At 30.9% G+C, this 26314-nt stretch overlaps 4 protein-coding genes across 10 annotated transcripts; 1 reads left to right on the top strand and 3 right to left on the bottom strand.

Moving 5' to 3' along the window:
* Positions 1-1300: 1300 nt before the first annotated feature.
* ZEU1 (P-loop containing nucleoside triphosphate hydrolases superfamily protein) lies at positions 1301-5338 on the bottom strand. Of its 2 annotated transcripts, XM_020367769.3 has the most exons (7): positions 5151-5338; positions 4237-4294; positions 3518-3874; positions 2574-2685; positions 2347-2406; positions 1776-1880; positions 1301-1589 (listed from the first exon to the last, which is right to left on the bottom strand). In XM_020367769.3, the coding sequence occupies exons 2-7, from the start codon at positions 4272-4274 to the stop codon at positions 1446-1448; spliced, it is 816 nt and encodes a 271-aa protein (XP_020223358.1). In that variant the 5' UTR covers positions 4275-4294; positions 5151-5338; the 3' UTR covers positions 1301-1445. The 2 variants fall into 2 exon arrangements, with proteins under 2 accessions (XP_020223358.1, XP_020223359.1); XM_020367770.3 differs by lacking the exon at positions 4237-4294 and having other exon boundaries at positions 5151-5337.
* A 3109-nt stretch (positions 5339-8447) lies between these two features.
* LOC109805611 (cytochrome P450 72A68) lies at positions 8448-11754 on the top strand. Its single transcript, XM_083064536.1, has 5 exons — positions 8448-8872; positions 9190-9407; positions 9704-9948; positions 10418-10805; positions 11137-11754. The coding sequence occupies exons 1-5, from the start codon at positions 8530-8532 to the stop codon at positions 11566-11568; spliced, it is 1626 nt and encodes a 541-aa protein (XP_082920662.1). The 5' UTR covers positions 8448-8529; the 3' UTR covers positions 11569-11754.
* A 2299-nt stretch (positions 11755-14053) lies between these two features.
* On the bottom strand, positions 14054-15374 carry LOC109806063 (uncharacterized). 2 transcript variants are annotated; one of them, XM_020368410.3, is made up of 2 exons: positions 14900-15374; positions 14054-14818 (listed from the first exon to the last, which is right to left on the bottom strand). In XM_020368410.3, the coding sequence occupies exon 2, from the start codon at positions 14663-14665 to the stop codon at positions 14249-14251; it is 417 nt and encodes a 138-aa protein (XP_020223999.1). In that variant the 5' UTR covers positions 14666-14818; positions 14900-15374; the 3' UTR covers positions 14054-14248. The 2 variants fall into 2 exon arrangements, with proteins under 2 accessions (XP_020223999.1, XP_020224000.1); XM_020368411.3 differs by having other exon boundaries at positions 14054-14797.
* Positions 15375-18074: 2700 nt separating this feature from the next.
* Positions 18075-26083, bottom strand: LOC109805890 (tRNA (met) cytidine acetyltransferase, putative (DUF616)). 5 transcript variants are annotated; one of them, XM_020368163.3, is made up of 10 exons: positions 25740-26082; positions 25348-25557; positions 23739-24035; positions 23365-23578; positions 21586-21695; positions 21299-21498; positions 20361-20464; positions 19092-19282; positions 18761-18960; positions 18075-18468 (listed from the first exon to the last, which is right to left on the bottom strand). In XM_020368163.3, exons 2-10 carry the CDS (start codon positions 25409-25411, stop codon positions 18277-18279), a joined length of 1572 nt encoding a protein of 523 aa, XP_020223752.1. In that variant the 5' UTR covers positions 25412-25557; positions 25740-26082; the 3' UTR covers positions 18075-18276. The 5 variants fall into 5 exon arrangements, with proteins under 5 accessions (XP_020223752.1, XP_020223750.1, XP_020223751.1 ...); XM_020368161.3 differs by having other exon boundaries at positions 25348-26083; XM_020368162.3 differs by having other exon boundaries at positions 23739-24032; positions 25348-26082.
* Between the last annotated feature and the right edge of the window lie 231 nt (positions 26084-26314).

Below are 26314 nucleotides of genomic sequence, written 5' to 3'. Positions count from 1 at the left end.
CAATTTTGTGGGAAGTTGTTTTGATATTTTATAATTTTATATATTACTATTTCGTGCTTTATTTATGTATGGCAATAGCAATTGATTATTCTTTGGTGGTTGGGTCATTGGACAATACACATTTGAGAAATATAGGCCTTGGGGCCTTGGCCCAAATTAATAAACATTCGAAGATTAATTGACAAAAAAAAGAAGGTTTATTCGTATTTTAGGAGTATTTTATTTTGTTGATTAAGAAAAGTATAAACTCAATCTAATTTATTTTTTATATTAACAATTTAAACTTATTGTTCTTAAAGAATTGCTTAACAAACCATTAGGATTAGTCTAATGATTGAGTAGAGAGAGATTGAAATGTTTAAAAATTAAGAATCTAAGTTCAATCCTTATTACAGATGAAAATAATTCAAAATCACATATTTTTAAATTACAATAATATAAAATAAATAAAGAAAAACATAAAAAAAATGAAATTATGTGCCTACATAAAAAATACATGTATTTGATTCTATCTTATTAATTTGTTTTCAGTAAAGAAAGTCTAAAAAAGGAGAAAAAAAGAAGAAAAAAACCGTGCCATTTTATAACCACTTCCAAATCAAATAAATATTTTTACTCTCTCAAATTTAAAATTATTGTTTTTAATTCATGTAATCTTTAAAAAAAAATTTTAATCCATCAAATCACCAATAAAATATTTAAAAATAACAAATTAAGACGATTATATAATATTAACTAGATTTAATATGATATTTTCATTAACAGAGATATCAATAGATTGATTTTATGCATTAATATATGATAAATTTTTTAACAAAATTTGAATATAAAGACTAAAATAAATTTTTTTTTTAAATTACAAAAACTAAAAAAAATAATTTTAAATTTAAAGGACCAAAAACAAATTTCTTAAATTTAAGAGACTAAAAATATATTTAAGCATATATATATATATATATATATATATATGAGAAAAGATTCATTTATTTTATGAATAAGTCTATACAGACTTACTCTATTCAATAACTCATTCTACATCAAATTTTAATAATCTAATTATTGAATTTAAAATTCTTAATACATAAGTCTACAAATTAAAAAAAATTTAATATTTTATTTCATTAATTCAAATTGATGGATAATCATAAAATTATTTCATATATTGATTTGAATTAATGAAACAAAATATCAAATAAAATTTAATCATTAAACACTCAAGGCAGCCAATGTAATTCAACTTTGGTGAAATTTAGACATAACATCTAGAGCTCATCAGGGCTAGAGTGCTGCTGCATAACACTTGTCGGATAAAAAATTCTCATTCTTTCTTCAAATTGCGTGGCAAACAAATTAATTTGTGATTATAATATGTAGGAAAATAGCAATCAGAATTACACACACACAAATGGGTTTTAGTGTTCTAAATATATATCGGGCAAATTTGTTCATATGACATCCTTTTCAAGGTGTGTTTGCCTCGACCACAAGGTGGAAAGGGGCTTCCCCTTCCGGCATTCTGCGACACAATCAGTTACAATCTCTTGCAATTGTTTCTCCACATCTTCTATGGATTGGCAAGCATCAACAACCTGTATAAAGCAAGTAGAAATAGAAGAGAAGAACAAAAGAAAATGTTAAGCTTGTGGTTAAACCTTGCATAAAGTTGATAAAAACTAAAACGAGGTGTTGCCACTTTGCCAGATAGACAGTGGCAACAACGCATTACAATTAGAACTGCTAATTTCAGGAGCAAAGGCCACACAAACAGTAATTACCTTCCAGGAGTCATCACGAAGAACTTTGTAACAATCAGCAACTTTCTTCTGAAACTCCAGCTTTTCATATCTCTCACCTCCATACCCCCCTCTTTCTGCAGCTTTCTGATTGAATTTGTAGAGAATATAAATATAAATAAAATAAGCAAAAAACAGTTATATGCATGAACCAAGCTACTAAATGCTAGCCAATTAACAGTGAGAAAGATCAGAAATCCAGATAAATGGATTTTACATAAAAGATAGCACAACTTATCTATATATTAAAAACTTGAACCACTCTATTGGTAAAAGTGACGCATCAAACTTTCGTAGACCCCCACCCCCTTAAAATCTTAGATCCTAACAGCATGGAACAAAGCAGAGAAACAATTTTTAGAAAATAAGCAGGGTTTTCCGGAATACAAACTTTTCACCTGCAAGAAAGAAAATAAACTAATGTAGACAAAAATTTGAATCTAAAACTGTATTTCTGACAAACAATTACAAAGCAGCTTTTAGAATGCCTTAAAACCTAATCCAACAAAGCACTATTTACTGGCCATGCAGCTAGAAGTGTTGCATTACATACCTCTGGAGATATGCCAAGGTATATTACTACATCTGGTGCCAGCAACCCAATCTCTGGAGCCTACAAAAAACAAAATTCAGTTTACTAATACTCTATCAGAGAGAGAACACAAGTATTTATGTAAACTATAAACTGTAGTAGAATGGAAGAACTCCTAGAAGTCCTCATGTTTTACCCATACTTTTTTAGGCCAATTAAAAAATAAAGAACAACATTGAATCTTTTACCTTACACCATTCAATATCAAGTCCCTTGGCAGATGAGAAAGCTACCCCAGAATAAGAATAACGGTCAACAATGAGGGTTGTTCCGGTTTTCAGTTTTGTTTCCATCAATGACCTGCAAGGAAAAAATGCAACTTGATTGATGATATTAAAATGCAATCTTGGAAATTTACAATTTACTTGTCATCAAAAGTACTAGCAAAAAAAGTATTCATTCACAAAAAAAATGTACTAACAAAAATACCCAAAGAGTTATGACTTCGAGTGGTATGAACCCCCAAGAAAGATCACCCAATAAGCATAGCGTTAACACACAAAGTCATGATACCACTAGAGTCCTAACTGCCATATTATTTAGTGACTGCCACTTCACAAGTTTCTATTAATCTGCTTCCCTCAAAATTAAATCTCAGCTTTCTCGTTCAAATATGTGGATGACGTGCAACATCATGTATTGCAAGTTAAGCTTGCAGTGATGCAACACACCTTGCTTCTGGTCACAAAAAACATATGTTCATATCATAACATAGGATATTATTAGTTTATTTACTAAAACCATTAAGACAGCTCAAGTTTTTCCTTTCAATAAAGGATTTGAATGCCTTAAACATGGTATGGCTTTGTTTCCTGTTTCATACCCCTATTATTATGAAAAGTTATCCACTTCCTTGGTAGACATGACCATATGTCAAAATTCAAGTATCATGAATCAAGAATTTGCTATGTTTTTCTCATGCTACTTTTTCTGAACCATAATCTAAACTAAAAGCTGCTAAGAACCCAACCATCCAACCACAAGCTATCAGTGAAATTCAGAAATAATCATAATTCACATAACAAAAGCTTCACTAATGCAAACCTAGAACAACACAAATGACAGATAATAATGCAACTGATACAAATTATCTGGAAAAGGAAAAAATATTACAAAAAAAAAGTGCAGAAACCTCTTTTCCCAACGATTAGCACTGAAGAGGAGATGAATAGTATGATCATCCAATTGAGATGTGTTAGTAAGATAGGCAGATATCGTTTGCCCAACATTTGTAGTTCTGTCAGGAAATCTCCATAATTCAGCGGAGACCCCTTGTCCCTCCAAGAAGGGCACTAGTCTGCTACACTGAGAAGTCTTCCCAGAACGATCCAAGCCTTCTATGACAATCAAGGCACCCCTAGACTCCTTTTTGCTTCCCTCTATGCAACCATTAAGATTACTTTCCATTCTTACCTTCTTAGGAGACCACTTGGAGGAGAATTTTACTTGAGAATTCAATGACTTCTGCAACACTAATGCTCTGAAAATCCTGCAAAAGAACAAGCAATCCTTATAGAAGCAGAAATAAAAGGGAAAAGAATTTGAGAAAAAAGACTATTTATGATAGATTCCTATATTTCCCTCTATCCTTTGTTCCGTCACTCAGAAATCCCAGCGTAACTACAAACAATAAAATTAAAATTGCAAGCCTTTGAATTTTCTTCCAGGAAAAAAATAATCACCCATTGGACCAAACATTCTCCAGGGTCAAGTAAAATTCAAACATAAAAATAAAAAAAAAATAGAGAGAGAAGCCCAGAATGAATTCCTATATTACAACCATTGTATACCAGCAAAGGATCTGATTTTTTTTATAACAAAACAGGTTTAAAGGAAGCATATAATGCTTACAGTGACTTAGAAGCTGTGATACAGCTGCCGTAGATCATATCATCACAAAGCCTTTAAACTGAACCAAAACAAAGGAAATTAAAACTTTAGCTGAATTTGGTAAACAAAATAACAAATACCTATAACAATGGTAAGGATTGACATGAGACTCTTGTTAAGTTTATCTATGGCAAATTAAGGCTTGCGTTCTTGCTTGATCTGGTGTTAAATTTTCAGTCACTATATTGAACCTGTTTCAGGCTTCAGCTTATGTTTCATTGACTTTTTTCTCCTCCATTTTCTGTCCTTTTTAGCATTCAGAGCTTTTTTTTTTTCCAGTGAACAATGTGCCCAATTTTTTTTATTGAATTGGAATGGTTGCTTCAGAAATTATTGGACTATTCTTATACATTGTTGAATCTTTTTTGCTTTTGCTTAATTCATCTACTTTTTGAATTTTAATTTAATAAAGATAAATTTAAAAAAAAATGTTATTTTTGTGTCATTTAATTCAAGTATTTTTTGCCTCCTTTTTTTAATCATGCACGAGACATGGAAGTAATCAACTGCTCTCCAGATAATCTCTGGTTTTCACTTTTCACACGAAGTTAATTACAAATCTCATTCACAACGTGAGTGGGGAACCTAAATGGATATCAGAGGTTAACAGAAAGCATATGCATCTCTTTAGCAACACAAAATACACACCCCAAAAGCCATGATCACAGACACATCATTTCTTCTTCAAAGAATTTATTTTCATGCATAAGAATGAAATCATACAGGAAAATCGACATAATTGACTAAATTTTTGGTACCATTCAGAGGACGAGCACAAAGCACGTGACCAATTAAAATCACAAAAGCTTCCCTCAATCAAAATAAAAACTAGATGAAATTAATCTATTAATCACATAGTAGGTGAAGATCAGAACCTGTAACAACGAAACCACAGCGTGGCGTTGACAGCAACAGAGAACGAAGGTTATGATCGATTTTGGCGACGCGATTGCGGTGTGTGGGAGAGTGCGAGGCGCTAGGGTTTTGATGTTGAGAGTTTGGGCGGGAAGATAATAGGAATTGGGTTGTTGTCCCTCTTTTGGCTCCTAAATTTTAATTTTGATTCACACAATGTTGAAATGTGCTTTAATAGTCATTGGTGGAAAAAAAAAATTGTTGAATGCAAAAGTTACACACATGAAAAAGAGGGGAGAATTAGAGTAAATAAAAAGAAGTATATGGTTTAAAAGGAGTAGAAAAGTAAAAGATAATTAGACCATGATTTTTAAAAAAATTATTATTATTAAAATTAGACCATAATTTTTAAAAATTATTAATATTATTATATACTAAATATTGTAATATTTTCATTATTACATTTTAAGATTTTTGTATATAGATTAAATATAATAATTAATGTATATTTTTTATACAATTTCATTAAAATAGTTTACCTCTTCATTAAATACATTATTTTTAATTGTGGTGATTAAATAATTTAAAAGGAAACAAATTTAGAGAAGATTAATTAATATTGCATTAAATAATTGAATAATGATAAATTATGGAAAAAATTTAAATATTAAAGTTGTGGTCATTATTTTAATGTTGTTAAACAAAAAAAATAAGAATGTTACTAACACATTATTCTAAACCTACTTTTTAGGGTTAAATATTTTTTTTTTGTCTTCGTAAAAGTTTATTTTTAATTTCTCATTTTCAAAACATTGAATTTTAGTCCTTTTATTTTTAAAATGTGTCAAATTTTACTATATTACAAATTGTGTTACTTTAATCTATTAGTATTTAGTTATCAGCAAGTTAGGTACATGCATGTTAATTTAAAAGTCCAAAAATAGTAATACATTATTGTTAAAATTGATTAACAAAAATAGTAATAGTAGTATTAGATCTCCAAGTCTAAGTGGTACACTTAAGTAATTAATTATTGTTGTCTATACTTTGTTATCTTTAGAGTTTTTAACGTTGTCTTATACCTGACCTGACCGAGGTAAGTCTAAAGCTGGATTTAATAAAGTTTATGTCACCTAACTCGCTCAACCTCAGTTGTTAGAGATCTCCTAAGTTGTATATGCGTGATGATGCACCAATTGATATTGTGTATATTTATGTATATATTATGGTTATTTAAAGTTGATATATGAAAGTTGAATAACGTGTTGCTTTTAGTTGTTTATTATATGATGTTGCTTTGATATGATGGCGGGTTCTGTGAGTTTATCTTGTTTGATTCTCTTGTGGTTGGAATTCTGATGACCATACCTTAATATGTGAGTAAATTAGGAGTAAGTACTATGTTGTGACGAGTAAACATGTTTTTGGACGAGATTCAACAGAAGAGTTAATGTTTATTTTGTTGTATTAATGTAGTGACAACTAGATGTTATGTATATTATATTACGTTATAGAGATATATAGAATTTTAGTTGTCTATTTTTTATGGTGTATATAACTATTTAATTGTGAGATTTTATTTTTTATGTATTGTGTATGGTAAGAAAAATATAATTGTATATTTTTTAATATGTTTTAATTCATTAAATTTTTTTATCTAAATTAATTATTTATTTATCATAATTATTTATGAATTAGATTTAATATTTATTAAAATAAATTATCGATAAATACAAATAATATTGTATTATAATATAAATTATTTATCGCAAATCTGAAATATAATTTATACATTTAAAAATATTTATTTTTACAAATTTTAAATATGATTTATACATACAAACATAATATTTATTTGTATATATAATTATTATAAATTTTAGTTACATATAATAAATATTTAATCTATGTATTTTATAAGTTAAAATACTAATAAATAATGAGTTTTGTTGTTTTTGATAATAATTATTTTAAAAGTGATACTTAATATAATTTCTAATTAAAAATAAAAGATAATAATTTTTAATTAGTTAATGATATAAATATGGTATATACTTCTCGAACACAATTTTCTATTTGAACAATACAAATTAAATGTTATTACTCAACTTCTTTGTTTTAAATTCTGTTACTTTGGTTTCCTATATCGAGAATAAGAAAAATAGAATAATTATGTTTGAAAACAATCCACTATATCATCTATGTGGCTAAAACTAGAACATGCCAAAATAGAAATACTTCTAACTACTTTTCCTATTACATTTTGTTAGATTGAGATTCTTTTATTTAATTTTTGGTGCATTAGTTTATTATGTATTTTGTTTTATTTGGTTTTCTATAATTTCTAAATAAGATTTCAACCCAAATTGAGATTTTTATAACCTTTTTGACAAGGTAAACAAGAAAAGTGACACACACACTATATATATATATATATATTATTCGTTTATAATTATACAATAATTGACTTAAACAATTTATATTATATTATTATTCTCTTTAAAATATATAATTTTATTGTAAATTAAAATATTTCATTTTAAAATTTAATATAATTTATTTTTTATATGTCCTACGTAAAATTTAAATACACTTATAACATGCCGATGCAGGAGTATTACATGCTAAATAGTTGTTAGATTTTTTTTTCCTTCTGTTTTTGTGTTTTAAGTTTGCATTCATCATAAAAATAAAAATAAAAAGTACACTTACAACATTAATATCATTAAAAATCTTTAATGAAAAGTTGAAAAAAAAAACACTTATTTTAGAGATCCTTAATGGTTTAGATAAGTGCTAATAAAATATAAATTACATATTAGATGTTAAAATGATCTTTTATTTTATTTAATATTTGATTTCAATAGTTTATATCCAATTTAAATTCTTTATATTTTAAAACATATAAAATATTATTTATAAATTTTCAGCATCATAAAACTAATATTATTTATTTTATTTGCGATACAATTGTAAAGTTTATTATTTCATATTTTAAAATTACACAAATATTTAAAATTTAAAATATATATTTTTTAATTTTTAAATAAAATTTTCTATATTAAAAATAGTGTGGATAAAAGAACCCGATCTAAGCTAAACATTCATCTATTAGTCAATTCAAGCTTGGCAAGTAAAGGATAATTTTACTCGTTTAATCTAGAAGCTTGTTTGGATAAGAACATTTTTAAATACAAATTTTTAAAAAATAATAATAAAAACGTGCTTACTAAAAAAATATTCTTAATTTTCGGTGGAGGAAGGTAAAATTTATTAAAACACTTGTAAAGTATGTATAGAACAAAAGATTAATCATGTCCATTACAATTCAGAAGAAGACAAAGGAGAAGGTGGAAAGAAATTGACTTGGGACTCTCTGCAAAGCACATATATGGTTCTATGAAACTTCCTCATTCATCAGCTTCCTCTGTTTTCTTTGTCTTCACCATGCAAGGGATAGAAATGGAAGCATCAAAGTTCATAAGTGCTTGCATAGTTCTCACAGTCATAATTGGTCTAACATGGGCATGGAGGATGCTGAACCGGTTTTGGCTAATGCCAAAGGGGCTTGAGAGGGTCCTAAGAGACCAAGGCCTTCAAGGAAACCCCTACAAGCTTTTGGTTGGGGATTTAAAGGACATTCTGAAGATGCAAAATGAGGCCAAATCCAAACCCATGAGTCTCTCACATGATATAGTGCCACGTGTGCTTTCCCATGTCCATCAGAGTGTCAAAAAACATGGTATGATTTTGTTTCTTACTCTTTTAGTTTGTTGCCTCTTTATTGTGATCCATTTTATTTTAGTAGGGACCATATGTATATTTTCTGTTAGAGTTGGCACAATTATTATGACATGTATCTCTCTATTTTTCCCTTCATAAGCTAGATCCAATTTGATTTATGAGCCACTTTTTATTATTGAAGTGTAAATGATATATATTTGGTTTGCCATGGTAGTCAACTTTAAAAGAATACATAGGAAGTTGCTGTATTTTCTTGTCCTATTCTTATTTATCTTTAAATTTAAGCCTTGATGGTACATTTTTTATGGTATGTAGGCAAGAATACTTTTATTTGGTTTGGACCAAAACCAAGGGTGACCCTCACAGATCCTGAGCTAATCAAAGAAGTACTTAACAAGATGTATGATTTCCAAAAGCCTAAAACGACTCCGCTTGCCAAGTTACTTGCTACTGGTCTTGTAAACTATGAAGGAGAAAAGTGGAACAAGCACAGAAGAATAATTAACCCTGCATTCAATTTGGAAAAATTGAAGGTTAGTTTCCCATTATTTGATGTATATATCTTTTATATCAACTAGTGTGCCTTTGAATACCTTCATGTTATAAAAACATTCTGAGATTGGATTTTGAGTATGTTTTGCAGCATAAATGCATTCCCTTGAGAAATTTATTTGGTACAGTAAAATTACGTGAGTTGGTTTAGCCAGCAACATATACTTTTGCAAGTAATATCAATTTGGTTTATAAAACATGATGTGAAGTTTGAATATTTATGTGCTTAGTTTGATAGGGAATTTAAGGTCCTTTTTATTTCACTATTATACCACAGAATATGTTACCAATATTCTTCAAAAGTTGCAATGATCTAATTATCAAGTGGGAGGAAATGTTGTCTTCTGAGGGATCATGTGAAATGGATGTTTGGCCTTTCCTTCAAAATTTGGCTAGTGATGTTATTGCTCGAGCAGCATTTGGAAGTAGTTATGAAGAAGGGAGAAGAATATTTCAACTTCAGAAAGAGCTAGCAGAACTTACAGTTAAAGTTATAATGAATGTTTACATCCCTGGATGGAGGTAAGACTAATATGTATATTTGAGTGTTTAATAGACAAAAGTATCAACCTTTTTAAACGAGTTTTATTTAAGTGAACTAAGCTTACCATATATTATAAAGTAAACAGTGATTACCAAATAGTATTTATCATTACGAATCAAATATACTTGTTTTATACAACAACTAATCTGCCAAATATTGTGATGGGAATATGTAGTAGCTATCAGTTGCAACCTAAGTGACAAAAAGCTTCATTTGAAATAATACTATTAGCGAGCAACAATTCTAATCAAGAATTTGTGTTATATTCAATGCCTATTCATTTATCAGTTGTTGTGATAGGAAGATTACATGTAATATCTCAATCGCAATTTGCAATAGAAAAATTTTAACGGTTCGAAAACCAAACTGGGCTTTATGTTGACAAAATCAAAGGGTAGAAGGCTAGATGATTTTTGAAAGAGTGGTTCTGATTTTTCTTACTTGCAGATTTCTACCTACTCCTACCAATAGAAGAATGAAGGAAATTAATAGAGAAATAAAAGCTTCTCTTACAGATATGATTAAGAAGAGAGAGAAAGCTCTAAAGATAGGTGCAGCTACTAAGGATGATTTGTTAGGTATACTCTTGGAGTCAAATCACAAGGAAATCCAAGAAAAAGGAAACAACAAGAATGTTGGAATGAATCTTGATGATGTAATCGAGGAATGCAAGTTATTCTACTTTGCAGGGCAGGAGACCACTTCAACTTTACTTGTTTGGACAATGGTGTTGTTAAGTAAGTACCCTGATTGGCAAGCCCGTGCAAGGGAGGAAGTTTTACAAGTCTTTGGCAAAGAATCACCAAATTTTGATGGGCTAAGTCACCTCAAGATTGTAAGTGTTGTATAGGTCTTGTTTGAATAAGGTTCTCCATAAACACTTATAGAAAAAAAATGATAAAATGCATGGAATTTTTCACAAGCTAAAATCAACTTATGCATCTTAGCTATTGAAGATGTTAAAGGAAAATAATTTCTACCAAAGTCAAATACATAAGTTGATTTTAACTTATGCAAAAAGTTTAATTCATTTTATCTTCTTATTTTCTTATTCTACAAGTACTTATGAAAAAATTTATTCAAATAGAGCATGTTATTATCTTGATATTGAATAAAATGGTTTTGATACTTACTAACAGCGTAATTATTTTATTATTTTGTAACAGGTCACCATGATTTTGTATGAGGTTCTTAGATTATACCCGCCAGCAGTTAGCCTTACTAGAAGTGTTAACAAAGATTTGAAACTTGGAATTCTATCATTACCAGCTGGAGTGCAAGTTTCGTTGCCAACACTTATGATTCATCATGACAATGAACTTTGGGGTGATGATGCCAAAGAGTTCAAACCTGAGAGATTTTCTGAAGGAGTTTCAAAAGCAACAAATGGCAGAGTTTCATTTTTTCCATTTGGATGGGGTCCTAGAATATGCATTGGACAAAACTTCTCTTTGTTGGAGGCAAAGATGGCTATGTCAATGATTTTACAACATTTCTCATTTGAACTTTCTCCAGCTTATGCTCATGCTCCGGTTACAATATTTACTCTTCAGCCCCAATATGGTGCTCACATCATTTTACATAAAGTTCAAATCTAAAAAATAATAATTAGTCTTAGTGGTTGATCTGTATTTTGCATTGCAAAGTATATAATGCAATAATAGTAGAAGATTATTATTCCTTGTGCTGTAACATGCTCTTACTGCAACATTGTGAGACATATGCAATCTTGATTCTCATTTTGTTTGATGAATGACACATCAAACCCTGTGGGTTGCTTTGTATCGGGTTTTTGTTTGTGTAGACAATATGAAGATGCTACATAAGTGTGGTGATGGACTCGGGTCCGCGGACTGGTTTGTAAGCCCGTGGACTTTACGGATAACGGACCCTTTTTTTTTAAATTCATATGATAATATTTAATTTTTGTGTCGTGAAGTTTGCGAACTTGGCGGATTTAATCTGTAAATTTCACTAATCAATATTTTTAGATATTAAGACTTTAATATTAAGTTGTGTATTTAATCTTTTAAATTATTATGATATTAAAACTATGTTTAGTTGGTATGCATTTCTCATTTAAATTATTTTTATGATATTTTGATACTTTTATTATTGAAAGTTTCGTATTATTATATAAGTATTTGCAATTATTTTTATTTTAATATTTTAATATTTAGTATTTTAAATCATTTTAACTGTTGATAAATTCTAGTGTTATATAATTTAGCTTATAAATAAAAAAAATTATAATTTTATGTATTTTTATTTTTTTTAAATTTATTTTTTTGAATCATTATTTAAACATGCGGACTGGTCCGTTATCAGTGGATTTTGGCGGACTGGATACAAACTTAAAAAATAAATCCATTTATTTAACAAATCAAACTTATCCGGTCCATATAAAACACAGATTTTACAGATCGGACCTTAAACGGGTCGAACCGGTCCGTATACCCACCTCTACCTATAAATACATTTGCATATTTTCTTGTATTTGATAATGCACTTGAAAAAATATTTCATAGCAGTGTCACAATTTTGTAGTGATACAAGAAAGCAGATAGGGGCATTATCATGGAAGATGGTGAGAACTGAGAACCTTAGCTAAAGCACTGGCATATATCAGGATCTAAGATTGGAATGAGCACGATAATTTTCTGTGGTCATGCTGATGCATCCATTTCCAATAACATAAATGATTAATTGTATACACGATTTAAATTGAAAAGTTAGCTTTTAGATAACTGATTCAAATAAAAGTATTTGGTACAATATCAAGTTGTTTCCCATTTTCTGTGTCAGAAAGGTTATTTAATTATATAGCATGTGTGCTTTAGTTTACAATATCCATATCCTTCTTGTATGCGACAGTTTGCTCAATTCATTCACAATCTCCATTAGGAGGTATGGTTTTGTCCCATGAAGATGATACCTTTGATTAAAATTTGCACCATGTATTTCATCAATGTTCAAGACTCAAAGAATTGCCATATATTTGAGTTATTTCCTGTTGATCAAATTGAACAAGTCATTAGTTGTCGGTTGTTTTGTAAATAATTTTTAAATTTAATAAATATTAGATGAGAAATTGATTGCTGAGCAGCATAAAATTATTTTAGAGAACGAATTTTTACTTATCTAAATTATGAACTTTGGAATCAACAGACAAGCACCTCAGAAAGAAGATTTGTAGGCAACACTGGGTTTTGATAAGAAAGAAGCATCACATCCTACCCGTTAACTTAATAAAGTAGTTCAAAATTGAGCAAGACGAATTAATTATCATATTACTTTAATATATATATATATATATATATATATATATATATAAGAAAAAAGAAACTGAAGCAAAAACAAGTTATGGAATCTTTAAAATTGTCTCTCTCAAGAACCGTATTGAATTGACATTAGAGGAAGAAATATTGCCACTTACCAGGCCCCATTATTTGGATTCCTTTGTAAAGTCACGATAATTCTCTACAACCTTGTGCTTCTCACATGCATGTAGGTCCAGTACTAATATCCTTCAACTAATATAGTCAAAAAATCAAGCAGACAACTAATCATTTTCTTTGATCTTCTAACTGGTAAGGATTAATCTCCCATTAAGTTTCTTTGTATAGATTTCTTGTTTTAATAAATGTTTATGTGAGATGGATTTCATGTGATCACCAAGGTTAAGTTAGACTTCAAAGATCAAAGAATATTTAGTGCATGATTGGATCTGCATCTAGGATCCACGTTTGTCAATAAAACTACATTCAAAATATCAAATTTATGCAGAAGCTAGTATTTATTGTTTTAAATGGATCCACGTCGTGTTAAGAATGATGTGTAACCAAATAGAGGCTTATGCAGTCCTTACATCAATAGTGAAAATAAAAACTCAAAACTAAGTAAAATGAATCTGCTCCTCCTTATCAACAGAACTAACCTTTGTTGGAAGAGAACTTAAAGATTATAGTTTGTGCCTTTCATTTGTTCAGTAAGGTTGAAATTACAAGCAATTGATTTTAGAAGATTAAATAAGTGATATCAGTTATTGATAAAAGAATAACAAATGATACTTACATAAATGTGTTTAAATATCAACAAATGACTAAAATTATTTATTTTTTTACTCTTAATTTATACTTTAGGGTCAAATATGGATAAATTTACATCGAAAACTCTACAGATACACAGAACGAATCCAACAAGCAAACATAACACAAAACCCAAGATTTTTCAAAGGATGTAAGTCCCCAACATTTATACTTTACAACAACTAACTAACTAGTCATACTTTTCCCTCCACATGTACACAAGAAAGAAGAGCCAGGAAGTGGCCAATGCAATGTCCCCAACAGCGTGTCTAGGCCAGTCATGGGCAAGATCTTCAAGCTTCCTCTCAAAGCAGAATCTCCACACTGCCATGGAAATGTGAAGAAACACACATCCTTTGGCAAAGAAACTCTGGAACTCCCAGTCCTTAACACAAGCAACCATGAACACAAGAAACCCAATTACGAACAACAACAAGCCAGAGAAGGAATCTGAGGTTTGAATCAGTAGCTGATCATGGGGTGTTGACCCTTGAAGTTTGTTTGCTGACACACTAATCTCTTTGGAATAAAACACCATTAGTGCTCCACTAGTCAAAGCTACTGCAGAATGCAGAACACATAACATGAAAAAGCAAGAAGAACCCATTTCTCCAAAACCACTAGAAGCAATCCTGTTTAAGTCGGGTAACACCAGTATGACAAAGTTCTCCTTCCAAGTATTTAAGGCCGTTGCATACCCAAGATTCGAACACAAAATCACTGATTAAACTGGAACAACCTACGCAACATGATTCATGTGCTAGGCGGTGAAATTTCAAGCTTTAGTTACTTTACTTACCAGTAGTGTAATAATAATAAGTTAATAGCAATAGAACCAAACCTGTGGCATGACCAATTCTGATTCTAGTTTGAAGCATGATAATCTTTTGATCATCACCCTTTTGGATTTCAACCACCATAGTTTCAACAAATCAGAAGATGCAATAAATCATGGCTTAGTCTACTCAACTTTTCAAACAAAGTTGCAAAAGGATGCAGTAGTTCACCTTCACCTGGATCATAACTTGTTGACAAATTTCAACAAACCAATTTGGTATATAAAGTGGATTCAGCTTCGGTGTCAGGGATCAGATGACATACACAGGGAGAGGATTAAATTGTGTGATTGAATTTGCATAGTGCTTGATGAAGCAAAGTTGAGTGTTAGGTTAACCACCATAGATGTCTCATAAATTGGTTCCATACTTCATGCAGAAATTGTCATACTTCTCTAGTGGCCTCTATTTTCTTGTTCCACTAAGCAATTGAAAACATGGTGGGTCATGGAAATGGGTCTACATAAGATTAATCAGAAAATCTTGTCGTTATATTTTATATTTTCAAGCTTGTAGGCCCGATTTGTAGTTGATCATCTTAAACTTGGTTGGTCCACTTTATATTATTTTCAAAATATTAACTAAAGGCGCTTTCATGTCTATATCTTATTTGATAATTTTGTATTTATTTTATCTTATGGATAAGTATGGCAGAAATGAAAACTCTATGATCCGCCACGGCGCCACCCGATTTATAAATATCTTCTTCTTTTTTTAATCATTATATCTTGTTTTTCCTTTGTGTGAGTGGGAAATTCTACTCCTTATAATTCTTTTATAATTAAGAGATGAACACCAATGAAAGAAGAAATAATATGGAATAAAATGAGTAACGTGATGGAGAAAAATAAAGAGGGAAAACAAATTATAAAAATGTGATACAAAATAGTTTAATTTATACACTCTGAATCTGAAAAATATAATACTCGTAAGTGGTAACTAATCAAAAGCTATAAGTATGTATTTTAAAACAATTATTGTTAAAGTTGTTAACTTTATTATAGATAATAATTTGTAATTGGATTATGATATAAAAAGAAAAAAATTATACTTGCATTACATTCATTATTTTCTATATAAAATATGGATGGGAATAATATATAATTTTTTCCTCAAATAATACTATTTTAAAAAAAATTTACCCAAATAATAATTGTGCAAATTTATTTTTTTAACTAGCAACATTTACTGTTCACGTTCAGAACGGGCCGTTCCAGATTAAAAAATAACACATGACGAATGGATCAGAACGGACCGTTCCAAATTCAAAATTAGCACATAAAAAGTGAAACCAGAACGGATCGTTCTGAATCTGGAACGAGCTATTCTGGCCTACAAATAAAAAATTTTTTGTTCGATTTTCACTTATCAAATACCAAAACTCAGAAACTAACATCAAATAATTAAATTTATTGAATATTAACATTATAAATATAACTAAATAAATTATTAAAATTTAATACAACAATAAAGATCAATGGTGATGGAAACTGATTATGTTGTTTTCTAATATCCATCTCTGTTTTAATCCTATTGGACTTTGCTGCAATCACACCACATTACATTTAGCCTTACTGTAAATCTCTCAACGGGTCATGCGAGTAAGGGATATGAACTTTCTGGAACTTGCCACAATCACACCACATTATATTTAGTCTTACTGTAAATCTCCCAACGGGTCATGCGAGCAAGAGATATGAACTTTGGCCGACCCGTTGGGAGATTTACAATAAGGCTGAATGTAATGTGGTGTGATTGTGGCAAAGTCCAGCAGGATTAAAACAGAGATGGACATTAGAGAACAATATAATTAGTTTCCGCTACCACCGATCTTTATTGTTGTATTGAATTTTAATAAATTTATTTAGTTATATTTATAATGTTAATATTCAATAAATTTAATTATTTGATGCTAGTTTCTGAGTTTTGGTATTTGATAAATGAAAATCAAAGCAAAATTTTTTTATTTATAGGCCAGAATGGCCCGTTCTGGATTCAGATGGCCTATTCTGTTCCACATTTTATTTGCTAATTTTGAATTCAAAACGGTCCGTTCTGACCTATTCGTCGTGTGTTATTTTTTAATCTGGAATGGTCTGTTTTGAAATCAGAACGGCCCATTCTGAACGTGAACAGTAAATGGTGCTAGTTGGGGAAATAAATTTGTACAGTTGTTATTTGGGTAAAAAAAATTTAAAATAGTATTATTTGACTAAAAAACTCAATAATATAACTATTTTCTCTGCACCTAAATTGTTTATATGGTCCCGTAAGATTTGGAATGAAGTTTGAAACTCAAAAATAAGGATTTTTTAAACTTTATTTCATCTTAAAAAAAAAAAGTCGAATACTCGATAGTAAGCAATTTACTTCGTCTCATAAAATTAATCATAAGATGTTTAAAATAAATAAATCATAAAATTAATCATAAGATGTTTAAAATTAATAATTGGTGATATAAATAGTGTAGAGAAAGAAAAAGAAACTGTCTTAAGGGTTAAATGATTGATTCATATTGTTGTCTATCATTGTAAAAAAACTGTTGGATCAAAAATAGATTAAGAAGATACTTGGTACATGAAAAACTTTTGTTTTCTCAAGAATTTAATTTAATTTTTCACCATTTGATTTACTGTTTAAAAAATAATATTCTTAAGAAATATTATTTTCATGATGGAGATAAAAAAATTTAACTTTTTCGAGTTAAAAATAAAGTTTTATGCAATAAAAATGACATATTATCTTTATTATTCTCAGATAATATTTTATGAACATTACTAAAATTATTTATAATCAACCAAACAAATTTTCATAATTTCTAAAATTTATAATTCTTATAAATCATAATTCTTATGTAAGAAAAAAATTGTCTTTTAAGAAATATCCCCTAAATGCAACACCTTTATTATCTCAAACAAATAATTACTAAAATTAGGAAAAGAATATTGTAATTTATTGTAAAATATAATTACTAAAATTAGAACAAAGAATATTGTTGTTTGCTTACCGAACTTGCATTCACTACTTGTTTTTCTTCACATCATACCAGTTTTTATTTCTGTTATTTCTCAAGCCTGATTACCAACATACAATATAAGCTCAATTTAAAAACACGTTTTACAAATAAAGCAACACTAGACTGAAGGAATAGAAGTCAATAATTCATGTGTGCAAAATGCATTATGGAGAACCCCCTTTTTGTTTTCTTTCCCTTTTGGAAAAAGGTGGCAAGGATCTTATCAGTTGTATCAAAGATATTTACAGTTCATTGAGCAACAATTTCAAAATTGTTGGGAGCTCTGAGGTATAATTTGCAACAAAGAATGCATCCATTTACACTTGATAAATAAAAAAGAAACCAAAAAACCTCTAGGATATGGTACTAAATCAAAATGTGGTTCATAACAACATTGCCTATTAATCTATGATGACGCTTTGAACCTAATCTCTTGTCTCTCCCACGCCTTGGATGATTCTTTATCTGAGGCCTATTGGTATGAGAAGCAGGTGGGCCAGGACGCCGGGTTACAACAACTGGAGGAGGCATGTGCTCCAATATGTCTCTATGATAAGCCTGATATTATTTATGAACAAACACCAAAATAAAAACCCAAACAATTGAAGAGGAAGTAAAATGCATATGCTAAAAGAGGTTTAGTTAGTTTTCACAAGAAATAAAAGTACAAACATATGGAATTGCATGTTGGAAAAATGAGTGGTCGAATAAAAAAATCCCCCAGACATCATCTAGATATCTGTTGCCTGTTTATAAGTACAAGCATTTGGAAGTGTGCATGTTGAATTCAAAAACTAGTAGTTTTTTTAACAACTAAACACAAAAAACATGGAAAGACGCAAATACTAACCTGTATCACAAAGTTTCGTCTTTCGCAATCCATAAACATGTTAATACTCCAATTAACTTTTGCCATGATTTTGTCTCTAACTGTGGAAAAGCTTAACTGATCTCTGGAAGTAAAGCGATCAACTTCATTGAACCATAAGCAAGTAAAGAGATTTGTAATTGGAATGTGTTCTCTTATGATAACACAACCTTCAGGAACATCTGCAGAAACTCGGCCATAAGCAATACTTAAGATTTTAAAGATGGAGGCAGCATGATATGCAACCACAGGCACACATCAAACATAATCCATTTTACATATGAAGGCATGAATGTATCAAAATTGTTCCTACCACTAGTTATAGGAAGCTTTTCCCTGGAATAATGAGTTAAACCATCGTGGTATTGATAAAATTGAATTTGGTGATCAATAGAAGCGTTTTCATATTTCCCAGCAGCTTTATTAGCCTCAGCCTCAACAAATACATCAAAGCGTCTGTAGTGTCTTGAAATTGCAAAAGTAGCATTCGGACGCCACAAGAACCTGGATGATATGAAAGGCAGTGACTACGAAGATATTAGAAATATACAATTACAAACTAATGTTTACAGATATCCTCTTCATATATTGTGTTGTAAAATAAAGTCAAAGTAACAAAAAGTACACAAATTAAGATTGTTCAAAACAATGGAAACCCTAGCCCATGAAATAAAAAATTCAAAAACATGCATGTTTTGTCAAGCAAGCAAGACGTGTCAAATAATCATATATAAACAACCACGATAGTGAAGATCTGTTGCAAGGACAGAGCATTAAATGCTTTTTGGATGACCAAGATATTAAACACTTTCACTTTTCATTAATACTATCTGTTTTAATTCCTTAACCATTGTCCTAAGGATAGTCGCTAATGATGCTCAAGTTATTATTGTGACATTACAAAAATCTTAAAGTTTACATAACCAGCAGTGGACTTTAGTACACCAAAAATAAAGGGAATAACTGTTATTTGCCCATCACAACTTAAGTATAGATAGAGACCTGAATCCGTATCGTGTAATAAGAAGATTCAATTTAGGAAGTTGGATATGTGGATTGATAGCAGTTGTAAGATTTAACAAAAGTATTCAATTCTTCTAAGAAAATTACCATGGAAAGGGAACTATTTGAAATTCCCTTAACCATATTTTAGATGAAATCTTGTTATCTTCCTACTTCACCATATCAAATTGTAAACGATATGCATGAGTAATATTGCAGTTTGAAAATAGTGAATAAAATTAACAATCATTTAAGTCTGCACTGAAATCATTTAGCCAATAATAAAAGTACATCCTTTAAATATCTGGTTGATTTCAATATCCAAAACTTGACAGATAAAAGTCGATAAACAACTAAATGAACAAACAAAATCACATAAATCCATCAGAACATAACTTGGAATCAAGCAATATCATTGTTTATTCTCAAAACTAAATGATGGTAAATAGAAACTGGATGATAAACAATGGTAAATAGAAACTGGATGATAAACAATGGTAAATAGAAATTTATACCACTCCGTATACAAAAGAAATAAAAAACAAGACAATTTTTAATAAAAAAAAGTGATGGCTTTTACCTTTCAAGAATTTGGTATGGGTCCATAACGAGCTCAAGCTTCCCATCAATCCATATCGAATATCGGACATTGGGGAAGATCCTGTGCAATAGAAGCTTTGGAATCTGCATAAGTTTAGAGGCATAGTGAGATCATATAAAGTAAGTTCCACACATTAAACTGTAGGTGCACTAATATCAGAAAAGGGAGCCATGAAACAAAAGATCTTATTCAACTTCGAGAAAATATAAATCTGATTATTCATTTACTTAAAAAGCAAATTGTTAATACTCCAAAAAAACAATAATTCAGAATTCTTCCTCGCAAGAATTTTACAGCCAATTCATTTCCCTTTCCTTTTCAGCTTTCCTAATAAGTTTCTATTAGGATTTAAGATTTTATAACATTAACTAATTCAGCACAATTCATTTCCCATACATAAATCAAATACTACATAATATTTAAATATAAAAACTCAATTCCTTAAGCTTAGGGCATGGAAACCTCAGCTCTTCGCCTGTTTAAAGAAGAGCAGTATAATTTACTACTTTCTGTACAGAAGGCAAATAGCCCTTGAACAAAAACCCTTATTTTCATAGTACATACACACAGAGGCAAGCAGCACCAAAAACCAAACTCAACAATTAGTTTGTACTTTGATATAGGATGGTCATAAGCTCAAGTTCTCAACTACAATTCCATACACTCTGATTAATGTGTAATTTAAACTGTATCAACTAGTAAAATAATTTCTCAAAACACACATGGTGGAATGTGGAAAAAAATGGAAACAAAGAGATGTGCCAAGGATAAGTTAGAAAAACAGAATCTTCAATTAAAAAAGGGAGGCTGCATTTAGAAATTACATAGTATGTGCTGAAAATAGTACAACTTTCAAGAAATCTGAATGACAGATTTTACAATAATAACTAGTGAGAAGCAAAAAGTAAGCAATCAACCTTTCCATTACGCCGAGAATCAGCATAAGGGATGTTATGAACAACAATGATTCTCCATAATCCAACTCTCCTGCTGCTACTCAAAATACTGACATTCTTCATATACATTTCTGTTTCTTCATCAATGAACATATAGAACGGAATGTTTTTCCTTGCTTTTGAACTGATGTTCCTGGGCTGCTGTATAACATCATAGTTTCCTGGCATAAATGGAAGGGAGCTATAAGAAACAGAAAACAAATAGCCAAAGGTAGATATATGTATAATTCATCAGTCATAAGCCATACCAAATATGGCAGATGCAACAATGACATCATGGTACTGATCCAACTCTAAAAGATCTGCCTCATCAAAATCAAATCCTGTCTGGCGACCAGGTCTGCTTCCTCTGACAAATCTGATACGAGTTTATGCCAATGCAGGAAAGGGAATAAGAATACATTCAGTAAAGAAACACTAATTCTTGTGGGAGCATGGGACACAAATGTGAACGAGTTCTAACAATTCTTTCAGGAAAATTAATCTCCAAAAGTGTTCAAGACAAGGAAAGAAACAAGAAAGAGTACTTTAAGGCCTTACATGGATGCAATAATGCTGAAAATTGGGCAAGGTATTGGATGCTAGAAAGGAGACATGGAAAGTTGTGAGTAAGGCACAATCCAAAGCTTTTGAAGAGTTTTACAAAAATATCAAGACAAAGAATAGAGAATGTAAGATATATATGCTTGTCAAAAATTAGAGAAAGGAACACGAGAGATGTGGATCAAGAAGTATTATGGATGAAGGGAATGTTTTGATCACAAATTAAAATATCAGAGATGGGAGAATTATTTTTCCAAGCTTTTCAATAATGGACAAGGACGACTTCTAATATGCAAAGAACAAAAATCCATGAGGAAGAATAAAATTTTGCTTGCTACCAAAGAATTCATATTGGAAAGGTCAAAAAAGCCCTTAATAAAATGCATAATGGTAAAGTTGTTGGTTTAAATGTTATTCCTATTGGAGTTTAGAAGTGTACAGAAGGTGTCATTTGGCTCACTAAGTTATTTAATGATATTTTGAGATTAAAGAAAATGCCCTGTGAATGGAGGATGAACACGTTGGTTTCTATAGAACAAGGGAGATATTCAAAATTGTGCAAGCTACATATATATAAAACTTATGGGCCACACTATGTATGAAATTATGGGAAAATGTTATCGAAAAAAGATTAAGGGAAAAGACAAGGATTGCAAAGAATCAATTTGATTTTATGTCAGGAAGGTCTACAACAAAAGCCATTAATCTTTTATGAGGGTTGATGGAAAGGAACCAAAGCCATGAAAGAGACAAACATGATTTTCATTGACTTTGAAAAAACATACGATTGAGTGACGAGTGCCAAGAGAAGTGTTGTGTAAGACTTTGGAATATATATATATATATATATACACACCAAACTATACAAGATATGTATGATGAGGTAACTACTAATGTGAGAACTCCAACAGACAAGGCTACATACTTTCCTATTGGGATAGGAATACATCAAGACTCAGTCTTAAGTCCTTACTTGTTTAATCAATGTTGGGCTTTTTAAAGGGAACACAAGAGAAAAAGGAATAAAAATGTTAAAATATATGTGTGGCCACACAAGAAAGGACAAAATACAAAATGACTGTATGCAAGGAGATATTGGAGTGACACCAATTAAGAATAATAATAACATAAAGTCAGTTAAGGTGATTTGCTCAGGTACAAAGAAGACCACTAGAAGCTGCTCAGGTACAAAGAAGACCACTAGAAGCACCAATGAAGGGAGTTGATTGCATGATTTTTTTTAGCCATTTGAAAAGGGCAAGGAGTTAGGAGACCAATAAGAACATTGGAGGATGTTGTTAAGAGGAATCTCATGGTGAATAATATCTCCAAGGATGTAGTCTTTAATCAATCCTAATGACATCATGTAATCTATGTAGTTGACTTCAACTAGTGAGATAAGGCTTTTGTTATTTGTAGTTGTATTTGAAAATTAATCTCCAAGTTGTGAGAAAATTAAATACACATAATGAAAATGAACTAACCCACAATGCACTCTCATGGTCTCTTTTATATCAAAAGCAGCATCCCTTTCATCCAGAGAAGGGTATCCACCAAAATCAGAACCACCGAGCAGATCACTTCTAGTTGGATTTTCATCATGTACATATGTCAAAGTGCGAAGAATGGGAGATTCTGATGGGGAACTTGGCATACTAGCTATAGCATCCTCCACTGGAATATAACACACAGGGCATGCTGCAAGGGAAGAGAGCAAGAACCTGATTAATAGAATTCTACAATGACAATAACTAAATATTCACTGTGTGTACATGTACATCGGATGCTATTCCCAGATTCAAGATAGATATAATGCTTGTGACTTAAGAATTGAAAACAAGGCCATAAAAAGACTTACGCCGTGGTCCAGGCCGTCTTCTATCAGCTGGTGGTGGAGGAGGAAATGCAAAATGGTCACATCGATGTCCCCAAATAGGAAAATATCCCTTGTTGCCTCTAGACTTGGACAAGGACAATGAATGAGGAGCAGGAGGAAGCCTAGCTGTATTTCTACGTCTATTTGTCAATGAGGTCATTCTAGAAGAATTACTACCCCGTGACTTATCTTCTACTACTCCACGAGGTCTTAAAATTCCATACCTAGTAATAGCATTAGATCGTGTATCTTCAATTTCACTAGTGATGTTTCCACCTACTTCATCACAATACCAAATGAACACCATAAAACACAAATTTTAAACTGCAGATAATCAAAGCTAATGAAGATACAAGCATGAGAACCAATGAAAAGTCCTAAACAAAAACATGATATTTCAAATGATGTCTTAACTGTTAACCAACACGACTTCAACATTAGAAAGAAAAACAAAAACAGGTGTTCAAACAAGACATGAACTAACAGTGCCAGAAAGACCAAAACTAAAACACACTATACTACGGCTTATTTATCTTAAGAACACAAATCTATAAGATGCACAGTGTCATTGATATGATAGCAAACCAAACTCTAAGGTACATTATATCTTAAAAGACATGCAGAAACAAAATAAAAACATATCGTAAAGTGCGTGTGTTTCATGATTTAAAAATTTAATCTTGAAAAATGAACTTAGGAATGTAATATTTCCATGTCTTTTATGAGCTTTACGAAAATTATTCCCAAGAATCTGTTTGTTTCAAGGTTTAAAGATTTATTCCCAGGAATATCAACTTGGAAACATAATATTCCCATGCTTGAAATGAATTTTAAAAAGTTATTTCCATGTATTGTTCATGTCCAAGACAGTAATAATACCTTGTGTTACTTCACTTTTATTCTCATGGTGAAAAGTGGAAAAGTTATATTGATGTGGGAATATTATGATTTATTTCCTAATCCAATCATAATTTCCATTTTTATTTTTTTTATAATCATTTTGACTTTTAAAAAATATTCCTATGAAAATTAAATAAATAAAGGTAGTTTTAAATGTTCCAAAAGTAATAAAATTCGTGTTATAATATTCCTGGCAATGTAATTTCGAGCAATATAATAATACTCCTTGAAACAAACTTCCCTAGTGTATTTTTCATGTTCAAGAAAGTAATAATGTGTTAATTTACTTAACTTTTATTTCCATTGAGAGATATGGAAAATTAGCATCTAATCCAATTATTAGTTACTGCTATCGAAAAAAAAAAAAAAAAAACTGACATTTCTACTCTTACTTTTTAGTTTTTATTACAACCATTATGAATCATAAAGAATATTCCCATGGAGAGTTTTTTGGTATAGACTACAAGTATCTTCCACTGAAGTATCCTTCCTCCACTGAAGATAATCCTCTTCTGTTGCAGCGATAGGATCAACTATGGGCGCAAAGCTCTCCCTCAGAAAAGCAACATTATTATTATTATTATTATAATTATTATTATTATACCTTAAAAGAGATGTGACATTTGCCTACAACTCAACAGGGAGTATGAATCATAAACACTTGAAATGAGAGACATGAAGAGAAACAAACCTCTGTAAACAGTAAAGCAACCAAAAATGAAAAGACAAAGGGCGAGGCCAAGCATGAGGAGCATTGCGACCTTCCCTCGCCCAAGGAGCCTGCAAATAAAAGGGAAACCCCTCTCTTTCTCTCTGGGGTTGAAGAGGAGCGCCTTTGAAGGTCTACGCACGAGCAAGGGCGAAACGTTGCCGTTTTGCAGCTGCAGCGACCCATAGCTCCCTGTGCGCACACCCAATGACACTCCAGTCATTCTCCTCCCTTCAAAATCTCACCTTTCATACCACAATCTCCAATCCAAATCCCAATTCCCCCCCTCTTTTTACAATGTTGCAGATAAATTAACCAATTCAAGATAAAAACAACAACAACAACAACAACAACAAACAACAAAACCCGCCAACCTTAATCTCTTCAAATTCAAATCCACTCGTTCGAATTTCGCATCACGTTTCTACGACCATTCGAGACCCCGCGATTCGTCTCGCTAGCTGCATCCGAACCGAAACCCGCTATTCGTTTCGGGCGCGGCGGAGGCATCAAAACTGCGCCTTGATCGGAGAATGCGGGTGGGGAATGCGGGGAATTCTCGAAACGACAACCTCGTCGGTGTCGTCGACGTTGTCGCGGTGGCGCTTGGATTCGGAGATTGGAAGTGGAATTGTCTGTGATTGGAGAGATTTGAAGATTGGTTGAGGCGAAGCGTGGATGGATGCAGGGCAGAGACAATAGCCACTTTTTACATGAAAGGAGATGCACAAAGACTTTGAATGGGCCCTGTGGCCCAAATCACTGACTTCACAAACTAAACTCCAAACATGGCTTTTGAATCTCGGGAATGGCCCATTCATCACAACTGCAACTGTCAGGGTAAATTGTGATAATATTCACGTTATCCATTTCTATATTTATTTAAAAATTATTAATATTTATTAAATTAATTATTGTTATATCTAATCTCTGAATTTCAAGATCTTAA

Source organism: Cajanus cajan, chromosome 10 (genome assembly GCF_000230855.2).
Source record: "Cajanus cajan strain Asha chromosome 10, NIPB_CcT2T_4, whole genome shotgun sequence".
Taxonomy (NCBI): domain Eukaryota; kingdom Viridiplantae; phylum Streptophyta; class Magnoliopsida; order Fabales; family Fabaceae; genus Cajanus; species Cajanus cajan.
Note: the sequence above shows the minus strand (reverse complement) of the source record. Positions and strands in the feature narration are given on the sequence as shown.